Source organism: Delphinus delphis, chromosome 14 (assembly GCF_949987515.2).
Source record: "Delphinus delphis chromosome 14, mDelDel1.2, whole genome shotgun sequence".
In the NCBI taxonomy this organism is placed as follows: domain Eukaryota; kingdom Metazoa; phylum Chordata; class Mammalia; order Artiodactyla; family Delphinidae; genus Delphinus; species Delphinus delphis.
Genome location: NC_082696.1, coordinates 72107869 through 72135585, shown reverse-complemented (window position 1 = coordinate 72135585; position 27717 = coordinate 72107869). Strand labels below are relative to the sequence as shown.

Here is a 27717-nt window from a genome sequence, read left to right as displayed (position 1 = left end):
ACTTGAGTGTTTTTCTATTTTTTTTTATGAGCACGTCAGCTTTAATTTCTTGAAGTTAAGAAATTGATCACAAGGTGATTTTCTAGCAATCAACACAAGCTGGTCTACAGACAAGTCACAAGACGGAGCTTGATCTTACGGAAATTAAGGAGGTGATACAGAGATTAAACTGAGGGGTTAAATCAGTGCACTTAAAGATGATCCGATGACACAGCCTTCCGATTTGTCAACATTTGGCTTCTGATGATGCTGGGAAAGAGTAAGCAGAAAGCATGAAGCCGAAACTTCAGGATCAGGTCGGCAGCCTGAATTTGTACACCACAAACCACAGGGCAGTTATCGATGTGGAAAATCCGACGATCTTCAGCAGGCCTGTCACGGAAGGCCAGTTCCTCTCCCAGAAGGTGTGCGTGATTTCTACAGCTGGAACATCCTCTGATTCAGGTTCTTGGACCCATATGTCTCTCTTTGCCGCCTTCCCCAAAGCATTCAAGACCTCTCCAGCTGCCCGTTCTCCAGCCTCTACTGCTCCTTGCATGTGACCGCTCCACTATGTGGCAGTCTTCGTGCCAGCAACGTAAATCCTGCCTACGGGCTGGCGAATCACCCTTCCGTACTGAGTCATATCCCAGGGGGGAGGTGGGCAGTGTGGCAGCCCCCGGAGTACCCCTCCTCACACCAGTTCTTCTCCTCATAGCGCACCGTTGTAAAGCTTCTTGGGATCCTAGCGCTTTGGCATACAGCTCACAGATTCTCCTCTTCCTTAGTTCTTTATGGACCTCAGGAAGGCGGTCAGCTTTTCGAGCAAGGATGAAGCCCATAAGGGTGGGCAGCGATCCATCTGGCTTGGTGTCATCCAGCGTTATTGAAATCGGAGCTTCCTCATCTTCGATGATCATACAGCCGCAGTAATCCTTTTTCTTCCAAAAGGCCTCCTTGTAATACGTCATGCACTTAATGATAGCCCCCACTGGAAGATGCTGGATTAACTGGTTTCTCTCTGAAGGAAGCTCTGCTCTGACGTGTATCTTGGCAGTGAAAGTTGGAGGGATGGCACTAATTACGTATCGGCACTCATAAAGTTGATGATCCAGCATCTCCATCATGATGTTGTCACCTGACTGGTCCACATAGGTGACAGGACACCCCAGCTTCACTCTGTCCCCGAGGAGGTGCATTATCCGCTTGCTTGGCTGACCAGATCCACCTGCAGACTTCCGTTCCTGGCCCCGTTGGTAATGGAGGATATCCGAGTGGTGCCTCCACACTGCTTCACATACCACGAGAACCACAGGGCAGACACCTCGTGGGGTTCAGAGGTCACACTGATATTCACAAAGAAAGATGCAAACTGCCCAGCAGTCCCGTCTCCCCTCACAATCACTGTGGTTCATGCCTCATCATACCACCCTTTCACACCATCCACTCTTCCTGTAACATCCATTTTTCTATTTTTACTAATAAGTGTGATACAATTCACAACTTAAAAATTCTAAACTAGTATGCCATCTGTTGCTATGAATATGAAAGATTAGTGCTTCATTTGGAGACTCTTACTACATTAAAGCATGAAATGTGGACTCGCGAACTCCCGGTAACCTGTAAAAATCTCTAATTTTGGAACACCTTTAGGATTCACATGCTCCCTTTTTTTTTAATAGATCTTTATTGGAGTATAATTGCTTCACAATACCATGTTAGTTTCTGTTGCACAACAAAGCAAATCAGCCATATGCATACACATGTCCCCATGTCCCCTCCCTCTTGAGCCTCCCTCCCGTCCTCCCTATCCCACCCCCTAGGTCACCGCAAAGCACCGAGCCAATCTCCCTGTGCTGTGAGGCTGCTTCCCACCAGCCAACTGTTTTACATTCGGTAGTGTATACGTGTCGATGCTACTGTCACTTCACCCAGCTTCCCCCTCCCACCCTGTGTCCTCAAGTCCATTCTTATGTCTACATCTTTATTCCTGCCCTGCAACTAGGTTCATCAGTACCATTTTTTTTTTTTTTTAGATTCCATATATATGCGTTAGCATACGGAATTTGTTTTCCTCTTTCTGACTTACTTCACTCTGTGTGACAGATTCTAGGTCCATCTACCTCCCACAGATAACTCAATTTCGTTTCTTTTTATGGCTGAGTAATATTCCATTGTATATATGTGCCACATCTTCTTCATCCATTCATCTTTTGATAGACATCTACGTTGGTTCCATGTCCTATCTATTGTAAATAGTGCTGCAGTGAACATTGTGGTGCATGTCTCTTTTTGAATTATGGTTTTCTCAGGGTGTATGCCCAGTAGTGGGATTGCTGGGTCCTATGGTAGTTCTATTTTTAGTTTTTTAAGGAACCTCCATACTGTTTGCCATAGTGGCTGTATCAATTTACATTCCCACCAATAGTATAGGAGGGTTCCTTTTCACCACACCCTTTCCAGCATTTACTTTTTCTAGCTTTTTTGATGATGGCGATTCTGACCGGTGTGAGGTGATACCTCATTGTAGCTTTGATTTGCATTTCTCTAATAATTAGTGATGTTGAGCATCTTTTCATGTGCCTGTTGGCCATGCTATCTGTATGTCTTCCTTGGTGAAATGTCTCTGTAGGTCTTCTGCCCATTTTTAAAATGGATTGTTTGTTTTTTTGATACTGAGCTCCATGAGCTGTTTGTATATTTTGGAAATTAATCCTTTGTCTGTTGTTTCATTTGTAAATATTTCTCCCATTCTGAGGGTTGTCTTTTTGTCTCGTTTATGGTTTTCTTTGCTGTGCAAAAGCTTTTAATTAAGTCCCATTTGTTTATTTTTGGTTTTATTTCTGTTACTCTAGGAGGTGGGTCAAAAAAGATCGTCCTGTGGTTTATGTCAAAGAGTGTTTTTCCTATGTTTTCCTCTAAAAGTTTTATAGTGTCTGGTCTTACATTTAAGTCTTTAATCCATTTGGAGTTTATTTTTGCATATAGTGTTAGGTAGTGTTCTAATTTCATTCTTTTATAGCTGTCCAGATTGTCCAGATTTCCCAGCATCACTTATTGAAGAGGCTGTCTTTTCTCCATTGTATGTTCTTGCCTCCTTTGTTGTAAATTAGGTGCCCATATGTGCGTGGGTTTATCTCTGGGCATTCTGTCCTGTACCATTGATCTATATTTCTGTTTTTGTGCCAGTACCATACTGTCTTGATTACTGTAGCTTTGTGGTATAGATTGAAACCGGGGAGCCTGATTCCTCCAACTCCGTTTTCCTTTCTCAAGATTGCTTTGGCTATTCGGGGTATTTTGTGTTTCCATATGAATTGTAAGATTTTTTTATTCTAATTCTGTGAAGAATGCCATTGGTAGTTTGATAGGGGTTGCATTGAATCTGTAGATTGCTTTGGGTAGTATAGTTATTTTCAAAATACTGATTCTTCCAATCCAAGAACATGGTACATTTCTCCATCTGTTTATGTCGTCTTTGATTTCTTTCATCAGTGTCTTGTAGTTTTCTGAGTACAAGTCTTTCATCTCCTTAGGCAGGTTTATTCCTAGGTATTTTATTCTTTTTGTTGCAATGGTAAATGGGGGTGTTTGATTTTTCATTGTTGGTGTATAGGAATGCCAGAAATTTCTGTGCATTAATTTTGTATCCTGCAACCCTACCAAATTCATCAGTTCTAGTAGTTTTCTGGTAGCATCTTTAGGATTTTCTATGTATAGTATCATTGTCATTGGCAAAAAGTGACAGTTTTACTTCTTCTTTTCCAATTTGTATTCCTTTTAGTTCTTTTTCTTCTCTGATTGCTGTGGCTAAGACTTCCAAAACTATGTTGAATAAGAGTGGCAAGAGTAGACATCTTGTCTTGTTCCTGATCCTAGTGGAAACTCTTTCAGTTTTTCACCATTGAGTATGATGCTCACTGTGGGTTTGTCATATATGGCCTTTATTATGTTGAGGCAAGTTCCCTCTATGCCCATTTCTGGAGAGTTTTTATCATAAATGGGTGTTGAATTTTGTCAAAAGCTTTTTTTTCATCTATTGAGATGATCATATGGTTTTTCTCCCTTAATTTGTTAATATGGTGTATCACATTGATTGATTTGCATATATTGAAGAATCCTTGCATCCCTGGGATAAATCCCACTTGATCCTGGTGTATGACCCTTTTAATGTGCTGTTGGATTCTGTTTGCTAGTATTTTGTTCAGGATTTTTGCATCTATGTTCATCAGTGATATTGGTCTATAATTTTCTTTTTTTGTGATATCTTTTTCTGGTTTTGGTATCAGGGTGATGGTGCCTTTGTAGAATGAATTTGGGAATGTTTCTCCCTCTGCAATTTTTTGGAAGAGTTTGAGAAGATTCAGTGTTAGCTCTTCTCTAAATGTTTGATAGAATTTGCCTGTGAAGCCATCTGGTCCTGGACTTTTGTTGGAAGATTTTTAATTACAGTTTCAATTTAAATACTTGTGATAGGTCTGTTATTGTCTAATTCTTCCTGGTTCAGTCTTGGAAAATTGTACCTTTCCAAGAGTTTGTCCATTTCTTCGTGGTTGTCCATTTTATTGGCATATAGCTGTTTGTAGTAGTCTCTTATAATCCTTTGCATTTCTACAGTGTCAGTAGTGATTTCTCCTTTTTCATTTCTGATTTTATTGATTTGCATCCTCCCTTTTTTTCTTATGAGTCTGGCTAAGGGTTTATCAATTTTATCTTCTCAAAGAACCAGCTTTTAGTTTTATTGATCTTTGCTATTGTTTTATTCATTTCTATTTCATTTACTTCTACAGTGATCTTTATTATTTCTTTCCTTCTACTAACTTTGGGTTTTCTTTGTTGTTCTTTCTCTAGTTGCTTTAAGTGTAGGGTTAGATTGTTTATTTGAGATTTTTCTTGTTTCTTGAGATGAGATTGAATTGTTGTAAACTTCCCTCTGAGAATTGCTTTTGCTGCATCCCATAGGTTTTGGGTCGTTGTTTTTCATTGTCATTTGTTTGTATGTATTTTTTCTTTGATTTCTTCAGTGATCTCTTGGTTATTTAGTAGTGCACTGTTTAGCCTCCATGTGTTTGTGTTTCTTACAGTTTTCTTTCTGTAATTGATTTCCAATCTCATAGCAATGTGGTCAGAAAAGATGCTTGATATGACTTCAATTTTCTTAAATTTTCCAAGGCTTGATTTGTGACCCAAGATGTGATCTATCCTGGAGAATGTTTCATGTGCACTTGAGAAGAAAGTGTATTCTGCCACTTTTGGGTGGAATGTTCTATAAATATCAATTAGAGCTATCTGGTCTATTGTGTCATTTAAAGCTTGTGTTTCCTTATTTATTTTCTGTTTTATCTGTTCATTGGTATAAGTGGGGTGTTAAAGTCCCCTACTATTATTGTGTTACTGTCGATTTCTCCTTTCATGGTTGTTAGTATTTGCCTTATGTATTGGGGTGCTCCTATGTTGGGTGCATAAACACTTGTTATTGTTATTATATTCTTCTTGGATTGATCCTTTGATCATTATGTAGTGTCCCTCCTTATCTCTTGTAACAGTCTTTATTTTAAAGTCTATTTTATCTGATATGAGTATTGCTACTCCAGCTTTCTTTTGATTTCCATTTGCATGGAATATCTTTTTCCATCCCTTCCCTTTCAGTCTGTATGTATCCCTACATCTGAAGTGGGTCTCTTGTAGACAGCATATATATGGGTCTTGTTTTTGTATCCATTCAGCCAGTCTGTGTCTTTTGGTTGGGGCATTTAATCCATTTACATTCAAGGTTATTATTGATATGTATGTTCCTATTACCATTTTCTTAATTGTTTGGGGCTTGTTTTTGTGGGTGTTTTTCTTCTCTTGTGTTTCCCACTTAGAGAAGTTTCTTTAGCATTTGTTGTAACGCTGGTTTGGTGGTGCTGAATTCTCTTAGCTTTGTTTGTCTGAAAAGCTTTTGACTTCTCCATTGACTCTGAATGAGATCCTTGCTGGGTAGAGTAATCTTGGTTGTAGGTTTTTCTCTTTCATCACTTTAAGTATATCCTGCCACTCCCTTCTGGCCTGCAGAATTTCCACTGAAAAATCAGCTGATAAAATTATGGGGATTCCTTTGTATGTTATTTTTTGTTTTTCCCTTGCTGCTTTTAATATTTTTTCTTTGAATTTAAGTTTTATTAGTTTGATTAATATGTGTCTTGGTGTGTTTTTCCTAGGGTTTATCCTGTATGGGACTCTCTGTGCTTCCTGGACTTGGGTGACTATTTCCTTTCCTATATTAGGGAAGTTTTCCACTATAATCTCTTCAAGTATTTTCTCAGACCCTTTCTTTTGCTCTTCTTGTTCTGGGACCCCTATAATTCGAATGTTGGTGTGTTTAGTGTTGTTAGAGAGGTCTCTGAGATTGTCTTCAATTCTTTTCATTCTGTTTTCTTTATTCTTCTCCTTGGCAGTTATTTCCACCATTTTGTCTTCCAGCTCACTTATTCGTTCTTCTGCCTCTGTTATTGATTCCTTCTAGTGTATTTTTCATTTCAGTTATTGTGTTGTTCATCTGTTTGTTCTTTAGTTCTTCTAGATCTTTGTTAAGCATTTCTTGTATTTTCTCAATCCATGCTTCCATTCTATTTCCATGATTCTGGATCATCTTTACTATCATGACTGAATTTTTTTTCAGGTAGATTGCTTATTTCCTCTTCATTTATTTGGTCTTGTAGGTTTTAACCTCACTCCTTCACCTGTGACATATTTTTTTGCCGTCTCATTTTTTTTTTTTTTTTTATGAGTGGGATTGTGTTCCTGTTTTACTGGTTGTTTGGCGTGAGGCGTCCAACCCTGGAGTTTGTAGGCTATTGGGTAGAGCTGGGTGCTGGTGCTGCTATGGGGACCTCCGTGACACCTCACTCCGATGAATATTCCTTGGGGTCTGAGGTTCTCTGTTAGTCCAGTGGTTTGGACTCGGAGCTCCCACTGTAGGAGCTTCCCCCCAACCCCAGGCTTGCAAATCAAGATCCCGCAAGCCATGTGGGAAGGCAAAAAAAAAAAACAAAAAACAAAGTAAAAAATAAAATTAGACTAGGAACCTAACAGACATGTTATAAAGAATGTAAAAATAAAAATAGAGATGAATCAAAAACTGGAAGGTACATCAGTACCGCAATAGTAAAAAAGAGGAGGGAAAGGAAAAAAGGGGGGGAAGGCCTTGGCTGTGGGGGGTGGGGCCTAAGCAAGGGCGAGGTCTGGGTGGTGGGCGGGGACAATGCTCAGGACCCACAGGGCTGGAAAAGGCCCTGGAGGCTGTGGGGGGGTAGGGCTTAAGCTCAAGGAACAGAAGGGGCCCAGGCATGCCCCCCACCCCAGTCTCAGAGGGCAGGGGACCTCACCTGGGAGCCCAGCAGGCTTCCTGTGCTCGAGTGGATGGGGCAAACGCCCTCCTCTCCTCTCCTGCTCCTCCTGGAGGGCCCCTCCCGCCTGCTTCTCCTGATTTCCCAGGCCTCAGGGGCACCAATCTTGTCTGGCCTCCACTTTTCCTCTCCCCTCGGTCCCCCTACATCCTACCAGTTCACTTTGGGGTTCCTCCCATCTCCTTGAGGGTCAGAGCCCCCCACTAGCGACCAGGGAGGCACCCTAGTTGTGGGGAGACGCTAACTCCACGTCTTCCCACACCGCCATCTTGACTCCTCCCCACATGCTTTCTTAAAAGAGCAATTCCAAAGAAGACTCTTAGGCTCAAATCAAACACAAAATTAAAACCAGCTTTGGGTTTCCCTGGTGGCACAGTGGTTGGGAGTCCACCTGCCAATGCAGGGGACACGGGTTCGTGCCCCAGTCCGGGAGGATCCTGCGTGCTGTGGAGCGGCTGGGCCTGTGAGCCATGGCCACTGGGCCTGCGCGTCCGGAGCCTGTGCTCCACAGTGGGAGAGGCCACAGTAGTGAGAGGCCCGTGTACTGCAAAAAAAAAAAATTAAAACCAGCTTTAAACGTGCTTAACTTTAGTAGAAATCAATGTGAAGCCTTCAGAAATTTTAACTGACTTTAACTTCCTGCTTTGTATTTATTTTCTTTACTGATAGTCCATATAGGAAGACCCAGCAATTAATATGATTATTAGAAGAGGGTTTATTCAGATCTGCTGTCTGCTGCTGTAACTATATGGCACATATTGGTAACTTATCAGAATCCACAGTTTACCTCTTTTCATATCATTAATACCTCATAATCGGATTCAGAAGTTTAGTATTACTTTAACAAATGTGAAATGTACTCAGGAATGGGAACAAGATTTTATATATGTAAATAATCTACATGTTTGTTACATTCCACCATAGATTTTACCTTAAAATACCTAATGCAGTTACAGTACATCAGAGTGAAGACAGATGCTTTATACTTGTACGTTTTCTGAAACTGGGGCTTACTTTATGAAGGAAACTTGGCTTAATAATTAGAACTTTCATGTTAACCAAGTTTGGGGCACTTATTTTATACAGTCTCAAATTTTAAGATTAAACACAATTTCAATCAATATTTATACTGAGCAAAAATTATGTCTGGTTCTCTCTTCTATAAAACCATCAATCTACTTACTACATTTCTGAGCTTCTAGTTAACTTTACAGTCTTTATATTATTATATAAGTAACATACACTTGCAGAGCTTAGAAGTCAAACCCTGCTAAAAAGACTTGTGCCAAAAGTGGCCCCTAACCCCAGCTCAGAGGCATCACTTTCAGCTCTTCTGTTCTTTTTTAAATTCTGTTTACTTTTAAAACCACTTTACTGAGGTATGATTGATATGTAAAAAGCTGTACGTTTTTAATGTATACAACTCGATGAGTTTGGGAATAAGAACACGCCATGAAAGCATCACCACCGTCAAGGCTGTTGACAAATCCGTCACCTCCCAGTTTCCTCCCACCCCCTTTAACAGTAGTATTTTGCATGTGTGTGGTAACAACACATGATCTGCATGTTTTAAGTATACAGTCATACTGTTAGCTACAGGCACTGTGCTGAATAGATCTCCAGTACTTATTTTTGCAAGGGAAGTTAGTTCTGGCCCCTTCCAGTCACCTGGGGAAGGAGCACGCACGCGCGCACACACACACACACACACACACACACACACACACAATCACTGTAGGGAAAGTGAGACCGTGCTTTGTGGGCTGCAACATGGCAGTGGTCAGCCTGATAATGAGATGGCTTGGGCCATGAGCAAGCAGCATGCTTAAGTTGATCACAAGCCAGTTTCATCAGTTGACCTACAATACCTGAAACTCCCCAAAGTGGATGACCAAATCTACTCTGAGTTCTGGGGAAATTTTGAGCAGCTCAGGATAGATGTATTGGACCCAGAAGAGCTCAAATCAGAACCAGCTGAAAAAGGAAAATAGTTAAAGAACAAGGGCTTTATGTAGTTATAATAAACTAATAAAAGTGGAGGCCATTCTAGTAGAAGTTTCATAGGACCCACACTCATTCTGTCTTCCTACACTGTGGTGCAGTCTTAGAGATATGTCCTGATTTGATCAAAAGTGAACTGTGTGTTTGCTTCTTGCTTTTCTTGTTATTTAGAGGTGATTTTTCAAGAGAAAGTTGAAGATGTCTTTTCTCTATCTTAAAAGTAGAAATCCTAGTGCACGCTAAATTGTGCTCCCAAAGTCTATGTAAGTAAAAAAAAAAACAAAGTTACATCACCTTTTTTTCATCATCTCATATGCAGATGAAGGGATTGAAGATTCCCTTAATATTTTTAGCCGAATCTTAAAAGGTACAAAATATTTGCCATCTATTTCAAATGCCATCTATTTTAAAAGGAGCATATTTGTAGGATTTTATTTTTTAGGAGCACCAAATACACACTAAATTAAGCTCCATAGCTAAACAAAAATTTTAAGCATTTGGAAAATTATGTGCATTATAAATTCATATTCACAACCACCTAACAATGTATCTAGTTCGTTTTCTATGCAAGTTATTCCAAACTTAGTTATACCAGGTGTGGAATCTAAAAAGACTATATGCACATAATTAAGTGTATAAAAGATAGGTGAAGGGAGACTATAAAACAGAATACCTGATTACTTGAGAAGTCACAGTCTGTCTTCAATATTTGAAATTGAGTTTGGCCCTATAATTTTTCCCACACAGTCTTAACTTGGGCCATTTAATTTTTATTTTCAAACAAAGAATGGTGCTAGAAATTTTTTTATTGAGGTATAACTGACATAAACATTAGATTCAGGTGTACCACAGAATGGTTCAGTATTCACATATACTGTGAAATGATCACCATAAACCTAGTTAACATCTGTCACTATACACAGTCACAAAAATTCTGTTTAACAGTGCTGTACATAACACCCCATGACTTATAACACTTATAACAGGAAGTTATACTTATTTTATAACAGGAAGCTAGTACCTTTTGAATCCCTTCAGCCATTTTGCTCACCCCTCACCTCCCACCTCTGGCAACCACCAATCTGCTCTCTGTCTCTATGAGCTTGGTTTTTTTCTTGTTGTTTTCTGTTTTTCCTAGATTACACATAGTAAGATCATATAGTACTTGTCTTTCCTGTCTGACTTACTTCACTTAGTATAATGCCCTCAAGGTCCATCCATGATGTTGCAAATAGCAAGACTTCCTTCTTTTTATGGAATAATATTCCACTGTGTGTGTATGTGTGTGTGTGTGTGTATCACATCTTCTTTATCCATTAATCCATCAGTGGACACTTAGGTTGTTTCCATATCTTCACTATTGTAAATAATGCTGCAATGAGCACGGGGCTGCATATATCTTTTTAAAAGAGTTAGTATTTTCATTTTCTTCAGATAAATACCCAGAAGTGGAGTTGCTGGATCATACAGTAGTTCTATTTTTAATTTTTTGAGGAACCTCCATACTGTTTTCCATAGTGGCTGTACCAATTTCACTTATACCAACAGTGCACAAGGGTTCCTGTCTCCACATTCTCACCAAAACGTGTTATTTCTTGTTTATTTGATAATAGCCATTCTAACAGGTGTGTGATATCTCATTATGGTCTTGATTTGCATTTCCCTGATGATTAGTGATGTTGAGCATCTTTTCATGGCCATCTCTATGTAGTCTTTGGAAAAATGTCTCTTCAGGTCCTCTGCCCATTTTTTAATCAATTTTTGTTGTTTTTTTGTTTTTTGCTACTGAGTTGTATGAGTTCTTTTTACGTTTTGGATTATTCCCTTATCAGAAATATAAGTTGGAAATATTTTCTCCAATCTAGTAGATTGCCTTTCCATTTTGTTGACGGTTTACTTTGCTGTGCAGCTTTTTAGTTTGATGTAGTCCCACTTGTTTTTGCTTTTGTTGCCTTTGCTCTTGGTGACAAATCCAAAAAGCCATCGCCAAAACCGACGTCAAGGAGCTTACCCCCTTTTTCCCCCCTAGTTTTATGGTTTCAGGTATTTCACTCAAATCTAATCCATTTTAATTTTTTATATGATGTAAGATAGTAGTCGTTTCATTCTTTTCCCTGCAGCTGTCCAGTTTTCCCAACACTGTTTATTGAAGACACTATCCCTTCCCCATTGTATAATCTTGGCTCCTTTGTCATAAATTGGCCATATATTTGTGGGTTTCTGTTCTGTTCCATTGATCTACGTGTCTATTTTTATGCCAATACCATTCTGTTTTAATTACTATAGGCTTAAAATCAGGAAGTGTGATGCCTCCAGCTTTGTTCTTTCTCAGTATTTCTTTGGCTATTTGAGTTCTTTGTGGTTCCATACAAATTTTAGGTCTGTTCTATTTTTGTGAAAAATGCCATGGGAATTTTGATAGGAATTGCATTGAATCCATAGATTGCTTCGAGTAATGTGAACATTTTAACAATATTAATTCTTCCTATCCATGTGCACAGAATATCTTCCCATTTATTTGTGTCTTCTTCAGTTTCTTTCATCAGTATTTTATAGTTTTAATAGGTCTTTCACCTCCTTGGTTATATTTATCCCGAAGTATTTTATTCCTTTTGATGCAATTATAAAAGGGATTTCCTTAATTCCTCTTTCTCATAGTTCTTTATTAAGGTATAGATTCACAACAGATTTTTACATGTTGATTTGTATACTGCAACTTTACTGAATTCATTTATTCTAAGTTTTTTGGTGGAGTCTTTAGGGTTTTCTGTAAATAATGTGTTACCTGCAAATAGTGAAGTTTTACTTTTTTCCTTTGCAATTTGGATGCCTTTTATATATTTATTTAGCCTAATTGCTCTAGGGCTTCCAATACTATGCTGAATAAAAGTGGTGAGAGTTGGCATTCTTGTTTTGTTCCTGATCTTGGAGGAAAAGCTCTTAGCTTTCAACCACTGAGTATGATGTTGGCTCTGAGCTTGTCATATGTGGCCTTTATTCCCTCTAAACCCACTTTGTTAAGAGTCATCACAAATGAATGTTGGATTTTGTCAAATGCTTTTTCTCCATCTATTGAGATGATATGATTTCTATCCTTCATTTTCATTTGCAGATATTGAATCACCCTTGCATTCCTGAAGTTAAATTCCACTTCATCATGGTGTATTAGCCTTTTAATGTATTGCTGAGTTCACTTTGATAATATTTTGTTGAGGATTTTTTGTTCATCAGGGATATTGGCCTGTAGTTTCTCTTTTTCTCTGGCATCTTTGCCTGGTTTTAGTATCAGAGTAACGTGGCATGCGTCAGAATCACCTGGAGGCCTTGCTAAAACTCTGATTGTGGGGATCCACTCTACACATTTTGGATTCCATAGAACTGGAGTGGAGCCCTGTAATTTGTATTTCTCTCAAGTTCCCAGTGATGTTGGTTGCTAATGTGGAGACCAAACTGAGAACCACTGATCAATGATTATCCTCAGTTTCTTCCCTGCAGTTTAGGAGAAACATGTAGTACTTCTCTCCTTTCCCACAAGTTTCACTTTGCACTCTTGATTCCATCTTCATCCCCATTCTGCAATTATTTACTCTATTCCCAGCACCTCCAATCTCTTTCTCTATGCATCGACTTCTCACCTTCTGCTTTCTTGATGCATAGACTTCCATTTTTAAAACACAAAACAAGTGACCCATCTATCATTTCTGTGTCTCGTGCATCTACCTGTTCACTGCCAAGTTTCTAAATGGAATATCTTTGAATCATAACCTCTGCATTCTCTTACTTTTCTCCATTACTCGGATGATCTCTAATCAATTAGAGTCCTAGCAGAAAACAGCACTCTCAACTTGGGTAAATTACTGAAGGACTCTTTATAATGTGGGCAGGATATAGGGAAACTACAATGAATACTGCAGTAACCTGAGCTAGAAATAATGGGAGATCTTTTGCCATTCCTAGAACTGAATGGGTGAAGGGAAACAGAATCTGGAGAGAAAAGTGCTGTGTGGAGAGTGAGCTACCTGATAGGAGCCTGTGAGATGTGTGGCCCATAGCAACACCATGGAGGTAAAGGGCAGAAAAAAAAAAAAGCTTTATCTTTCCTCCCGTCAATATGCCAGTATTCTGCTAGTGTTCCAAACTGGCTAATGTAACCAGAAGCCAGAGGTTGCCTGACCCTGGCTGGTAAATAAGCTGACTGGTAAAGTCCTAGAGTTCAACTCCACAAGACATAGTAGAGGGGAGAAGAACAGAGAATGGATCTGAGGTGCAAACAGAATATATCCAGCACAGTCCACTCCTTTGCTTCTTCAGCATCTATTCTTGTCCTTTATTTAGGCAACAAATTTATGTCTGCAACATAGTAAACAGAGTCCTGTAAGCTACCGTTTCATAAGAGGTTGATGTCAATTCAGTCATACTCTTCTCATGAATACAATGGAACTTTCATATGTTAGATGATAAGACATGTCTCAAATTTAAAGGACTGAAACAGTAAAAAATAAGTATTCCAAATTTAACAAAATTAAATTAGAAATCAACAACAAAAGGATATTGGGGGAAATTCACAAATATTTTGAAATTAAACAATATACTTTTTAGATAATCCATGGTTCAAAGAAGAAATCAAGAGGAAATTAGAAAGTATTTTGAACTGAATGAAAATGAAAACACAACATATACAAATTTATGTAATGCAGCTAAAGCAGTGCTTACCAGCAAATGTACAGCTTTAAATGCCTATGTTTTGGAAAGAAGAAAGACCTTAAATCAATAATCTAAGCTTAAACAGCTAGAAAAAGAACAGCAAATTAAAGCTAAAGCAAGCAGGAAAAAAGGAAGTAATAGGGCTTCCCTGATGGCGCAGTGGTTGAGAGTCCGCCTGCCGATGCAGGGGACATGGGTTCGTGCCTCAATCCGGGAGGATCCCACATGCCGCGGAGTGGCTGGGCCCGTGAGCCATGGCCGCTGAGCCTGCGTGTCCGGAGCCTGTGCTCCACAACAGGAGAGGCCACAACAGTGAGAGGCCCTCGTACCGCAAAAAAAAAAAAAAAAAAAAAAAAAAAAGGAAATAATAAAGATCAGGGTTGAAACAAGGGAGATGCAGGCAAACTAGGGAAAGATCAGAAGGATCCACAACGTTGGTTCTTTGAACAGAATAAAATTGATATGATCAAAGAAAAAAAGAGAAATGGACTACCAAAATCAAGAATGAAAGGGGGGACCTCACCACCAACTCTGCACAAATTAAAAGGATTAGAAGTAAATGCTATGAACAACTTTATGCCAACAAACTAGACAATTTAGAAGAACTGGAAAAATTCCTAGACACACAAATTACTGAAACTGACTCAAGAAGACAGAAAATCTCAATAGACTTACATATAACATGTAAAGAGAAAGAAACTGAATTAATAATTTAAAACCGTTCCACAAAGAAAAGTCCATAACCAGATGGCTTCACTGGTTCATTCTATCAAATATTTAAATAATACCAATCATTTATCAACATCCAGAACACAGAGGAAAAGGGACTACTTCTTAAATCACTCCATAAGGCCATTATTAAACTAATTCTAAAGCTAGAAAAAGAGAGCAAAAGAAAAACCACAGACCAATATCATGAATTATAGAAACAGAAATCCTCCATGAAATACCAGCGAATCAAATCCAGCACCTCTTTCCAAGAGGCTGTTAATGGTCCATAGCTTGACTTACTGGTAAATCACTGAAGTAAACCTTTTTGTCTTGTGTTACGGTTCAAGATTTTGAAGATTTAAACACAAGAAAGAAAGAAGTGCCTAGCCTATGCCTTCAAACTATAAGTAAAAGTAAAAGACAAACAGAAAAACAAAAATAATGGCAGAATTTGACAAGTTCCCTAAAAGATATAAAGTGTTGAGAGGAAATGGGAACATAATTGATCCATGTATACTAATACTTTATTTTGGTTTACTTCTGAGGAGGTATGAGAAGGAAAAAACAAAGTTTATAAGGAAAATAAAATTGGGGCTGCCTTTATCATGGATGGGTAGAATTTCAATAGGTGAAGAGAAAGAAAGATTTAGGTAGAGATCTACATGAGCAAAGCTTGAAGCCTATTTGGGAGACACATCAGGTCAGGTTTGGCTCCACCACTATGTGTATAGATTAAAAAAAAAGAAATCACTGGAAGCCCAAGCTGAGGAAATATGAACTTAAAGTGTAGAGGGAGTAACTTAAGTTTTCAGAGCAGGAAGATATGCTTTGGGGGTATTAGTTTGAGAGTTGAAGAATTTAATGTCTTGGACCAGGAAACAGAGAATGGGGTGGCAGTTAAGGGACTCAGCAATTAAGGGACTTAAGCAGTTAAGTAGACCACTTTCTCGACCTTTCAGGAGTTGGTGAGGTCAAAACTATTTTCATAACATGTTACCTGCCTTTTGCAATCTCAGTCTTTCAAGTTTCCAGACACTATGACATTTGTTTTCACAACAGACTAAATGTGGAAACAGATATGAGAATGTAGGAGTCCTCTATTAAACCAGACAGTAAAGGCCTAAACCTGAAATACTGAGTTACATATTTTCATATATATAAAAATATAAAACAAGCTCACTCTTCTAATTTTGTTTTGTAAAACAGTTACATTTTCATTAAAAATTTTGTTAGTATGTGTTGGCTTATTTTTAAATGAACTAAATTTTAAAGTTTATTCTAATCTGCAGTACATTATATATGATAGATATGTAATGAATATAAACAAAAGCTCTTTGGGGTCCTCAATAATTTTAATCAGTATAAAGGGATCCTGACACCAAAAAGTTTGAGAACTTTCAGAAAAACTTCAGGACCTAAAACAGTAGTAGTAATGTGAATGAAATGAAAAAAATTAGATAAAAGATATTGCAGAGACAGAACTGACAGGAGTTGGACAATAAATGTGGGGACAAAATGGGGAAAGAGACAAAGAAACCAAAAGTTTAACCTTAATGACTTAGGAGAATGACAGACTAAGAGATAAGGAAATAAAAAGATCAGAGAGTTTGGAAAAGGCAAGAATTCAGTTTTGACACAAATAGCCAAGCAGCCAAGTAGAGACATACAAGGAAATGAAATATATATAGGGTCTAAAATATAGTTTGATGGTCATGTGTATAGGAAAGACCAGGTTGTTTTGGCATCTTACACGACTGAACATCACCTCAAGCAAAAAAGATATACATCAACATTACCATGAATATCTTGGATCACTTGTCCCCAGTTCCCTGGTGGGAGGTTGCTGCAGTTTCTTCTGAAAATAGTTCTTAAATTGATAATTCTGGAAGCTTCTGGGTTATATGTATTTTTACTAAGTGCTTTTTAATATTTTCTTAGTCTTGGCTAAATGCTACAGACAATTAGTGATTTCTAAGAGGCAGTCTGGTGTAGTTGTAGGTGGACCAGACTGAAAAGACAGAAGATTTCAATCTCATTAGTCACTTTCTCTGGAGTTCATGCTCTTCAATTTATATAATAAAGTGAATATACAGGGTTAATCTACAAGGTTTCTTCAGATCTAAAATTTTATGAATCAGGACTTCCCTGCTGGTGCAGTCCTGATTCATAAGAATCTGCCAGCCAATGCAGGGGACATGGGTTCAATCCCTGGTCCGGGAAAATCCCACACTCAGCAGAGCAACTAAGCCTGTGCGCCACAACTACTGAGCCTGCGCTCTAGAGCCCACAAGCCACGACTACTGAGCCCACGTGCCACAACTACTGAAGCCTGTGCTCCATAACAAGAGAAGCCACCTCAATAAGAAGCCCGTGCACCACAATGAACAGTAGCCCCTGCTTGCCACAACTAGAGAAAGCCGGCGCACAGCAATGAAGACCCAACGCAGCCAAAAAAATAAAGTTTTATGAATCAGCTATCAACCCCCTCATCATGAACTAAAAAATACAACCCAGCCTCCAAAAGAGTACAGAACCAACCAAGATATTAACTAGCAATACCCTTTTCAACTGACTATCTGTTGTTGTTCCTCTATAAAGACTGTCTACAATTTATTTTAAAAGCCACCTGTTTAGACTTTACGAGAAGTCCTGAATCCTAGTATTTTGTCAACAAATACGACTTTACCTGACTGGTCTTGATTTTGCAAATGTTACGCATATTCTGCTCTGACACCTCTACCCCCAATCCCAATTCCCCATCCAATCAACACCTTTCTAGGCTAAGGAGTTCTATGCAATCTTAAAAACCTCTTCATCCCACTGATCCCTTAAATTGCCCATTTCTAGAGTCTTAAGACTTTCTTAAAGTCATGGGATTAAAGATGAGTTAATTATTGTAGGCAGAATAATGTTAAGGAAAAAACCCATCACTTTCCTGGGCTTTTTGGTCACAGTGTATCAGGTTGCTATCTTCATGTAGTTTATAGCAGTGCTTACCACCTTTCATTTTACCAGCAAAAGAACTTTTTTCTCCCAAACGAATACCCCACTATATAAAACAGGTCGTAAAGTGCAATTGCTCTGAATGAGGTTTGTGAAGACCTAAAACCCCAGAGACTGGTCAACCCTGGCCCCTCCTTCACATCCCACTCACCAAAGGCCCTTAGGGTGCTTCCGAGGCAGCATGGAGTACACGAAAATCATCACTTCATGGCATCTTTAAAGATGCCAAGAAGTATGGAAGAATCAAAGGTTCAAATGAAATAAATCAGTTACTTCAGAAAATCTCTTTACAGCAACATCCATAAAACATTATAAAATACATTGCTTCTCAATTTACTCAAACATACAGGTGCACTTTAGGAAAACTGCCCTTTTTTAAGTAGTTAAGGAATGGATACAGCATCAACTTCAACAAATACTGGCTACAATATATGATATTAGGAATCATTATTAATTCCTCCTATAATAGATGTCAATATAGTATAAGATATCAAACACACAGTAACAGTGACATGGATCAAGATTATTTTTTATTGCACATTTGCTTACAAGTTTGCTGCTCTGGGTGGAGCTAAAGCTCAAGTGTTGAGTTAATTTCAGCCATATTTTCATCAACCTAATTATAGCAGTGATTTACCTGTATGTTCCCCTTGGCTTATTATTTCTCAGAAACATTAACTTTCCCAATTTGTCTAGGTGCTGAAGCACAGATTTAACTTTTTTTTTTAATTTAACCACTCAAAAACAACCCAAACAGCATACTGTAAAGAAAACAATGTTTATGTCTATTCATATAATCCAGGCTCAGAGAATTTCTGATTATGTAACATTGTAAAGGTAACTGTAAACCAACCTTCTTCCAAACTATTCAATTCTTATATGTATAATTAAGCATTTATTTTAGAAAACTGTAACACTTTCAGAAATGGATTCTGTCACAATAAGGCCTCCTCTCCCCATCCAAAAACAATCCCCACGATGACTCCAAATCTTGTAAGAAACTATTATTTTAGACTAAGCTGCTCAGAATAGTATTCTTATTTCCTTTCCACCATACTCCACAGTTCAATGCAAAATGGAGAATGTGCTGTTGAAACCGAAATAAAATGGCATTCAAGCAGCTCAGGCTTTAAAAATCAGGCCAGAACGTTCAAAGCCTGATGAAAAAGACACAAGAATGGAGGCATAACTACTATAGCAAACGCAAAATTTTGGCCATTAATGGATCAAAAGTAATGGCTGACACTCCTACTTAAAGCTCATCAATGTCACACTAAAAAAAAACATGATATTTGGCAAAAATCTTCTAAATTATTTATCCCAAATTCTCAAATGGAAAGTTATTTTTAATGCATCACTCTTAAATTTTACACTTCAATCACTCATGTTTTCCTTTTAAGACTATTCAGAAAAATAGTTCTATTTAAATAAGTTTTTCCTCTCACACATTTTTACACAAAAGGTTACTAAAATCACAATTCTGAGGGATTTCATTTTAATCATACAAACAGTATATGCTTAAAGTTCAGTAAAGAAATTAAATCCTTTCTTATTCTATCTAGAATGATCTGTTACCAAACTTGTAAGAACTCTTTTCCCATAGCATTTATTTATAACAGTCACAACTTATGAAAATCGTATCTCAACTCCATGGTGAACTAGCATCCATGCTTATTCCACATAGGTACTGCCAGTGGTCCCTGCGGTGTCCTTTCAACAATGACAAACTCATCAGGGTTGCCAAATGCTTCATAGAAAACCAATAAATCTTGTATCGCACGCTCCTCAATCTGAAAGGAGGAAGGAAAAAAGAGAAGTTGCTTTACTCCTTCAATTATAAACTGAGCAGGATCCTATTAGCTTTCCGATTTCCTTTTGTGGAACTACCACTTTCTGTGCATACAAAACAGTGGAATAGGTATCCTGTTATCCCCTTCGAAAGGAGAAGGGTTGAGGCCTGAGTTAGAATAATCAGATACCCACCTTCCCTTGATTTTAATCTAGAGCAAGGAAAAAGAAACTGAAGATGGCTGTTGGAATCCATTCATTCCAATTGCTCATCCTGTGAGATACTTTCTGTTGTTGTATAAGTCTAGTTCTTTAAGCTCTTTAGGACAACTGTGAGTCTTGTCTGTTTCCTAAGCCTGGCTATCTGGTTTTCAGCTAAGTCTGTGGAATCTCAGTGTCTCTCAAGAAAGTTCTCTTCTCCTTAAGTTAGCCTGACTTGGTGTCTGTGGCTTACAACCTAAGAACTCTTACTGATACAGAATCCAGGTGTAGAGCTAGATAATGCCAAGTTCTCTACTGGTCACTTTCAAAAACAGTCCAAAGCATCACCAGTGCTAAAAATATTAGCTTTAGCACAATTTATTAGTTGTAAATTAATTATCCTGAATACCTTCAATTAATACTTGCTGAATGCTTCAGTTTTGTTTTACATTGCACTCACATTTTAATGTGATAAATACATGCACCTCTGCAAAGCAAACAAAGAGAATTTTCTTAAGACCTAAGAATGAAATGTAGTATAGTTCTTACCCTAAATTAAACCCAAATAAGCATGTTATTTACCTGAATCAAAGCCAAGGGTTTTTCTCGACTTCTGATAAGAGCTGCTTCCTGCTGTAGCTCTTCTTCTACAATAGATGCAAAAGTGACTGGCGCTAGCACGGAAGGAGCAGGCAATGAAGAACACAGCCAGGGACTGAAAGAACAGGAATTATGAGTTTTCATTCATCTTGCCAAATTTTGCACACAAAATCTCCTCTGAAATACTCTTTAACAGTGTTACGTTTTTTCCTTGTGACCTATAATATACGGGGACCTGGAAGCTTTTGCATTCAACTTACAGAATGACAAAGTGACAAACAGAAACAAGGAGAACTAATATTTTCTTTGGATTGGTGCTGTAGAGAAAACTTTGGAAACACCAAAAACTGGAATGGAGCTAAGCTATATAAGTAAACAGAAAGGTAGCTCAAACTGTGGAGCAGAAAGTATTCAGATAAGACATTCCACTATTCCCAATTTCTTAATATTCTCTCTCAGTGCTAAAAAGCAGTCTAGCTTTGAGGTCCCAAAGCTAATCAATTAACCTTACTTGGGACTATCTAGAAGTGGTACCCCTATGGTTACCTATCTAGAAGTGGTACACCTATTGTTGCCTTCTGGTCCTGGGGAACCGTGAGTAGAACATCTTCAAAACAAAAACTGAAGATTAAAGCTTCTAGTACCATTAGTAAAATTGCTTATTAATAGAAATACAGAGGAGGAATTGCAAGGCCCTGACTCAGAAGACAAATTAATATATGCAATCAGACTTACCTGTGAAATTGTAAGTAAAGAACAACAAAAAAATTTGTAGGTAGTTATAAAATCTTGTGTATAAAATACCATGGGGAAAGATCTTGCAAGAAATGGTCTGTTTTTCAGAAATAGAGACACAGATGTAGAAAACAGACTTACGGTTACCAAGGGGGAAACGGGGTGGCAGAGGAATAAATTGGGAGACTGGGATTGACATGTACACACTACTATATAGAAAATAGATAATTAATAAGGACCTACTGTATAGCACAGGGAACTCTACTCAGTACTCTGTAATGGCCTATATGGGAAAAGAATCTAAGAAAGAGTAGATATATGTATAACTGATTCACTTTGCTGTACACCTGAAACTAACACAACACTGTAAATCAACTATATTCCCCCCCCAAAAAATATGGTCTATTTTTTCTAATAATATTCATATAGCCAATTTACTGTAATCAAACATATGTTAGGAAATACAGACAACTTTGTGAAGAATGTTTTATATTGGTAACATTTATGAATAAGAGTGACAAATTAGCACTGAGCTTCAAAATATACAGAAACAAGATAATTAGCAGCCAAATTTTGTGACTATAATATATAGTCTAAATTTTGTAAGCAAGAAAAATACAGGGCTTCCCTGGTGGCGCAGTGGTTGAGAGTCCGCCTGCCGATGCAGGGGACACGGGTTCGTGCCCCGGTCCGGGAAGATCCCACCTATTGCGGAGCGGCTGGGCCCGTGAGCCATGGCCACTGAGCCTGCGCGTCCGGAGCCTGTGCTCCACAACGGGAGAGGCCACGGCAGTGAGAGACCCGCGTACCGCAAAAAAAAAAAAAAAAAGAAAAAAGAAAAATACAGTAAATACTCTGACACTCTAAGGATTATAGATAGGACAGAAAATTATTTTATTGAAGTATAGTTGATTTTCCTTTTTTTAAAATATTCTTTTCCATTATGGTTTATCATAGGACATTGAATATAGTTCCCTGGGCTATACTGTAGGAGCTTGTTGTTTATCCATTCCATATTACAATAGCTTACATCTGCTAAACCCAACCTCCCACTCCATCCTTTCCCCAACCCCCTCTCCCTTGGCAACCACCAGTCTGTTCTCTATGTCAGTGTCATAGATTTGTGTCATAATTTAGAGTCCACATATAAGTGATATCATACGGTATTTGTCTTTCGGGCTTACTTCACTTGGTATGATAATCTCTAGGTCCATCCATGTTGTTGTAAATGGCATTATTTCATTATTTTTTATGGCTAATTGTCCATTGTTTATGTATTCCACATCTTTATCCATTCATCTGTCAATGGACATTTAGGTTGCTGGCCATTGTGAACAGTAGTACTGCTATGAAACTAGAGGGTGCATGTATCTTTCTGAATTATAGTTTTGTCTGGATATATGCCCAGGAGTGGGATTGCTGGATCATATGTAATTCTATTTTTAGTTTTCTGAGGAACGTCCATACTGTTTTCCACAGTGGCTGCACCAGTTTACATTCCTACCCACAGTGTAGTAGGGTCCCTTTTTTCCCCCACATCCTCTCCAGCATTTATCTGTAGACCTTTTAATGATGGCCATTCTGACTGGTGTAGGGTGGTACCTCATTGTAGTTTTGATTTGCATATCCCTAATAATTAGTGATGTTGAGCATCTTTTCATGTACCGATTGGCCATCTGTATGTCTTTTTTGGAGAAATGTCTATTTAGGTCTTCTGCCCATTTTTGGATAGGTCGTTTTGTTGTTGAGTTGTATGAGCTGTTTGTATATTTTGGAAATTAAGCCCTGTCAGTCTCATAGTTTGCAAATATTTTTTCCCACTCTGTGGGCTGTCTTTTTTTTTTTTTTAATGGTTTCCTGTGCTATGCAAAAGCTTGTAAGTTTGATTAGGTCCCATTTGTTTATTTTTGTTTTTATTTCTATTGCCTTGGGAGACTGACCTAAGAAAACACTGGTACAATTTATGTCAGAGAATGTTTTGCCTATGTTCTCTTCTAGGAGGTTTTATTGTCATGTCTTAAAGTCTTTAAACCATTTTGAGTTTATTTTTGTATATGGTAAGAGGGTGTGTTCTAACTTCATGAGTTACATGTGGCTGATAGGACAGAAACTTAAGACACAATCTGCCTTCTAAGAACTCACAAACTAGATCAGGAAACAATAAAATGACATAACACAACAGAAAAGAATTTAAGAAAACAAACTTAAAGGTCTTCTGACTGACTATAAGGACTGTAAAAACCATGGAGAAGACAATAAAAGGGCTATAGAATGAGGGGGGGTAAGAAGCATTCCTGTAAGGAGAAAAATTAACAAAGGAGCTACAGAGCATGACCTAAATGTGGAATTCTATGCTTAGAAAGATACCTAGAAATTACTTAGATTAATCCAATGCCCTCTTTTCAGCAATAAGCAAATTTAGGTCTAGCTGGGTTTTAACAACAGAAAGTCAAACGGCAAGTGAACAAGCAGGGCCTAAAATACTGACTTCCTGATTCATTTATGCACATTTATTGGGTTTGTTTCAGCACTATGGTACTGAAAATCAGGCTGATTGAAACTCAGTCCCCTCCACTAAAAAAACTCCGGTAAAAGCGATTTTAAAAGGTATTTAACAGTAAAAGCGATTTTAAAAGGTATTTAAGAATGACAAAGCAATGTGAGAGTATATAATTAATATTTATACCAATATGTACCAAGTACTATGGATTCACAGGAGAAATTAACAATATGGAGGAGGGTATAAACTGTTGGCTTCACTGAGGAAATGACATTAAAGCTGAGAGGAGTGGCATTGAGATACGGTTTTGGTCATACAAATACATGGAACAGTAAAAGATTTTGTTGGCTTAAGTAAAGGTAGGTTGTTCTCTTCAATAAACTGAATGATTGGATTAAGAGATTAGGAGGGAAATAAGTTAAAATGGAATGATGTGAGTGGGCAAATTCACTGAGAGTATTTTCATATACATTATCTCATTTAATCTTTCTAATACTCCATGAAGAAAGCATGCATTATTTCCGTTATACTGATTAGGAAACTAATACTCAAAGAATATTCGACAATTTGCCTGACTCGCAAATTGGGAAAATGGTAAGGACAGAACTCAAATCCAGGCCTTTTTCACTCAGAATACAGTGTATTTTCTATACACTGTAGTGTAGAATACAGTCCATTAAAAATGTCTTCTCATTCTTTAAGGACTGGTTCAAATATCACCTTTCCTCTTTTCAGAGCACTTCAATTACTGTTCTAAAACTTCACACACACACGTCTGTCTTAACTGCTAGACTAGTCTCTCAAGGTACAGGACTCTGTTTCTTTCATCTTTGTATCTCAGTGTCCAGCAAAACACCTGGAACATAGTTGTTTGTTAAAAAAAAAAAAGTAATTAGAGAATAAATAACTGAAGCAGAAAGCCAAAGGATTTTAAATATGGGACAGAATAAAAGCAGAGTTTCTCTTAAAAAAATTCTTTATTCTTTCGAATTACTAATAACTTCTTCCTTCCAGATGTGGGTACTGAAATACAAAATGAAATGAAAATGGGTACTTATTAGGTTCTTAGTTTTAATGAAGTTCTATGACTTGAATCCTGCCGGATACCTGACCTATGACATCCAAAAAAATAAGAGAATCTCCAGGATGAAGTAAAGGACTCCAGCCAGAAGAAAAATGAAGCCAAGGAGATAACTAGAAAGCTGTTGGGATAAACCTGTTAGGAGATGATGAGAATCTAAACTAAAATGACTATAAAATAAATGGGAAAAGTCTATGTTCTATGCAAATCCCCTTGGTTAAATTCCTTGAAAGGTCCTTCAGTCAGTCAGGGCTGGAGATTAGAGGCCTTCTAGGACAATAAATTATAGCATAACAGATAATGATAAACTGGTGCTCAAAAATCATCCTGGTGTCTAGGGATCAGCTAAAGTGTTTTGACACGTTCAAAGAAATGCAAAAATCATGTAGAACCAGTTATTTTTTAATTGTTAAGTAAGAAGCAGCAACTATAAGCCCTATCTTTGAAAATGATGTCACTGGCAAACAGAACTGAATATAAGGACTAAAGTATCTTGTATAGGCCTTGTTAAATCAAAGCCACACAATCAGAGCTTAAGCATAACAGCTTTATCTATGTAACATTCTATAATTCATAAAGTACTTTCACATACGATAGGCATTACTGTTCTCGTTTCAGAAAGGTTCACAGAGGGTTGCTGTAAGCATTAGACTTAAATCTGTTTTCATAAGATGTTAGAATTCTTTCCATTAATGATTTTCCTATGGATAATCTCATTAATTATAAATTTACAAGTCTGTCAAAATTTCATCTTCCAATGAAGCAAAATTGCTAAATAAAACAGAGCTATGACTAAACAAATATAAAAACAGTATAAGCTTTCCAACAATAAATAACAGCATTATTAAGCCTTAGGTATTTGCAACACAAACAGACATCCCAATAGATAATCCATATAAAATTTAGCCTTCTGAAAATAAAACCATCATAAAAGGGCTGGCTAAAATCTTTCAAAGATTTTTGTTCAAACTGAAGAATATTAATCTTGCCAAATTTAGACTTCAAGAGAAAAACTAAATTACTTTTTGCTCCCATAGTTGACTATTTTTAAAAAGAATTTTGTATTATCCCACTTACAAAGATTTTATATTAAAATTAGAGTGATATAATGATTTTGTCTCACATATAGTTTTTCTTACTAATTAGAAACACAAGATCACATTTTCTGCCTAGAATTACATAAGGAGGTATTCAAGTGAAAGGAAAATGAAAGGAAACACATTAAAATGAAAAAGAATACAGAAGTAACGATAAACAGAAACTGCATTATCCTTCTTTTCACATCAATAAGTAACAACACTGCCATTCTTCTAGTTCCCTAGCCTTGGGGGGAAAAATATCACATTTCCTACAATTAAAACAAGAATTTATTATTTGTGGAATTTCCTAGGATGAGCCCTCCATCCCTGCCACCCTGATTCCCTAAAGAATCATAAGCATTCTTGTTTTCTTGCTTTAATTCCCACCATTTCCTGTTTATACTGCCCTTTCTCCTCTCTTCTTTTAAAAATCCCATCCTATGTTCAAAAGTTAGTAGCAATGAAATAGTTCGATATTTTTCTAACACTATTCATATGGCCATAAATATAACAATCAAATATTTGCGACTGAATAGGAAAAGTGTTTATGAACGTAATACTCAAGCCTTTCCTCCTCAATGAAGTTTTTCCAGACAACTCTAGCCCACTGTCATTTTTCCTTCTCTGAACCACTCATACAGCACTTAGTCATATATTGCTTTGGGACTTCTCTAACACTGTTATATTATACTGCAATTTTATTCTTGCTCTGTCAGTTAAATTCCGTGTGTGCATAGACTTACCAACTTGATTTCAAACATATTTAAGGATGCGCCTGTGTATTATACTTTTATATATACCCAAGAGGCCAGTAGAATACTGTACGTATATCTAGTGTCCCATAATTTGCTGAGTTAATATTTTACTTTATCTGTTACGTTTTATTATTTCCTTTAAAAAAAGCTCTCCTATGATAACATATTTTCTATGATGAAATTAAAAATGAAACCCAAGCTGTTTTCTTTCTCAGTGATCAGATGATAACAAACAGCTATTTAAAACATTAACTTCCACTTGCCAAACACCCAAGCTATGGAGAGCATGATATATCAGAGAGCATGATACTATCACACACTCCTTTAACTAAAATTTGCAAAGCAGTCTAACAGCACATACCAGTTTTCACAATTAAGAGCCTGATGTTATAGCACACCCTAGCGATCAACTATGAAACCACATATCCTTAAAATTTTTAAAGTTCCACGACAAATAAAAATATCCAAAGAAAATAAATTTTAAAAAATACATTCAATATTTAAAATGTAAAAATATTACAAAAACAATCGTAACATTCATACCTTAACATTTATACATCTAAGGCATACAACATAACTCATTACATTAGAAGTAAACGGTACTTGAAACAGCTAAAATTTTGTTTCATTTATTCTTCTCATTCACCAGATGCTCACTGAGCACATGCTAGGAAACATTCTAATCGGTGATGAGCAAAGATCAATCTTCCTCGCTCTCACTGAACATACAGCTAAAAATAGAGACATTAAAATACTTGTATTTGAAAACATTAAACAAAGAATCACACCAATAGTAAGTTTACAGTAATTCCGCCCTTATCCACAGGAATACGTTCCAAGTCTAGTGGATGCCTGAAACTGCGGATAGTACTGAACCCTATACATACCATGTTTTTCCTATACATACATACCTATGATAAAGTTTCATTTATAAATTAGGCACAGTAAGAAAGTTACAACAATAATAGAACAATTATAACATATTGTAATAAAAGTTATATGAATGTGGTCTCTCGCTCTTTCAAAATATCTTGTACAAATATGCCTTTTCCATCTTAACTAGGAACTTACGCACTGTGGCCGTAACTTCTGCATTCTGAGGTATGATAGTAAAACTGGCATGAATTTCTTTTTCCTCCTTCATAATGTCATGGATAGAAGATTCACTTGTATCATAGATCTTAGCAAC

At 37.4% G+C, this 27717-nt stretch overlaps 1 protein-coding gene and 1 pseudogene across 4 annotated transcripts in view; both read right to left on the bottom strand.

Moving 5' to 3' along the window:
* Window positions 1-292: 292 nt before the first annotated feature.
* LOC132437172 (amine oxidase [flavin-containing] A pseudogene) lies at window positions 293-13162 on the bottom strand (annotated as a pseudogene).
* A 5140-nt stretch (window positions 13163-18302) lies between these two features.
* The window catches only part of IBTK (inhibitor of Bruton tyrosine kinase), a 92187-nt gene continuing 82772 nt past the window's right edge, over window positions 18303-27717 (bottom strand). For all 4 annotated transcript variants that reach the window (XM_060030298.1, XM_060030300.1, XM_060030299.1 and 1 more), the window contains exons 27-28: window positions 20361-20493; window positions 18303-19579 (exon numbers count right to left, since the gene is read on the bottom strand). In XM_060030298.1, the coding sequence (XP_059886281.1) occupies window positions 19448-19579; window positions 20361-20493 (265 nt within the window). In that variant the 3' untranslated portion in view covers window positions 18303-19447. The remainder of the gene's footprint in view (window positions 19580-20360; window positions 20494-27717) is intronic.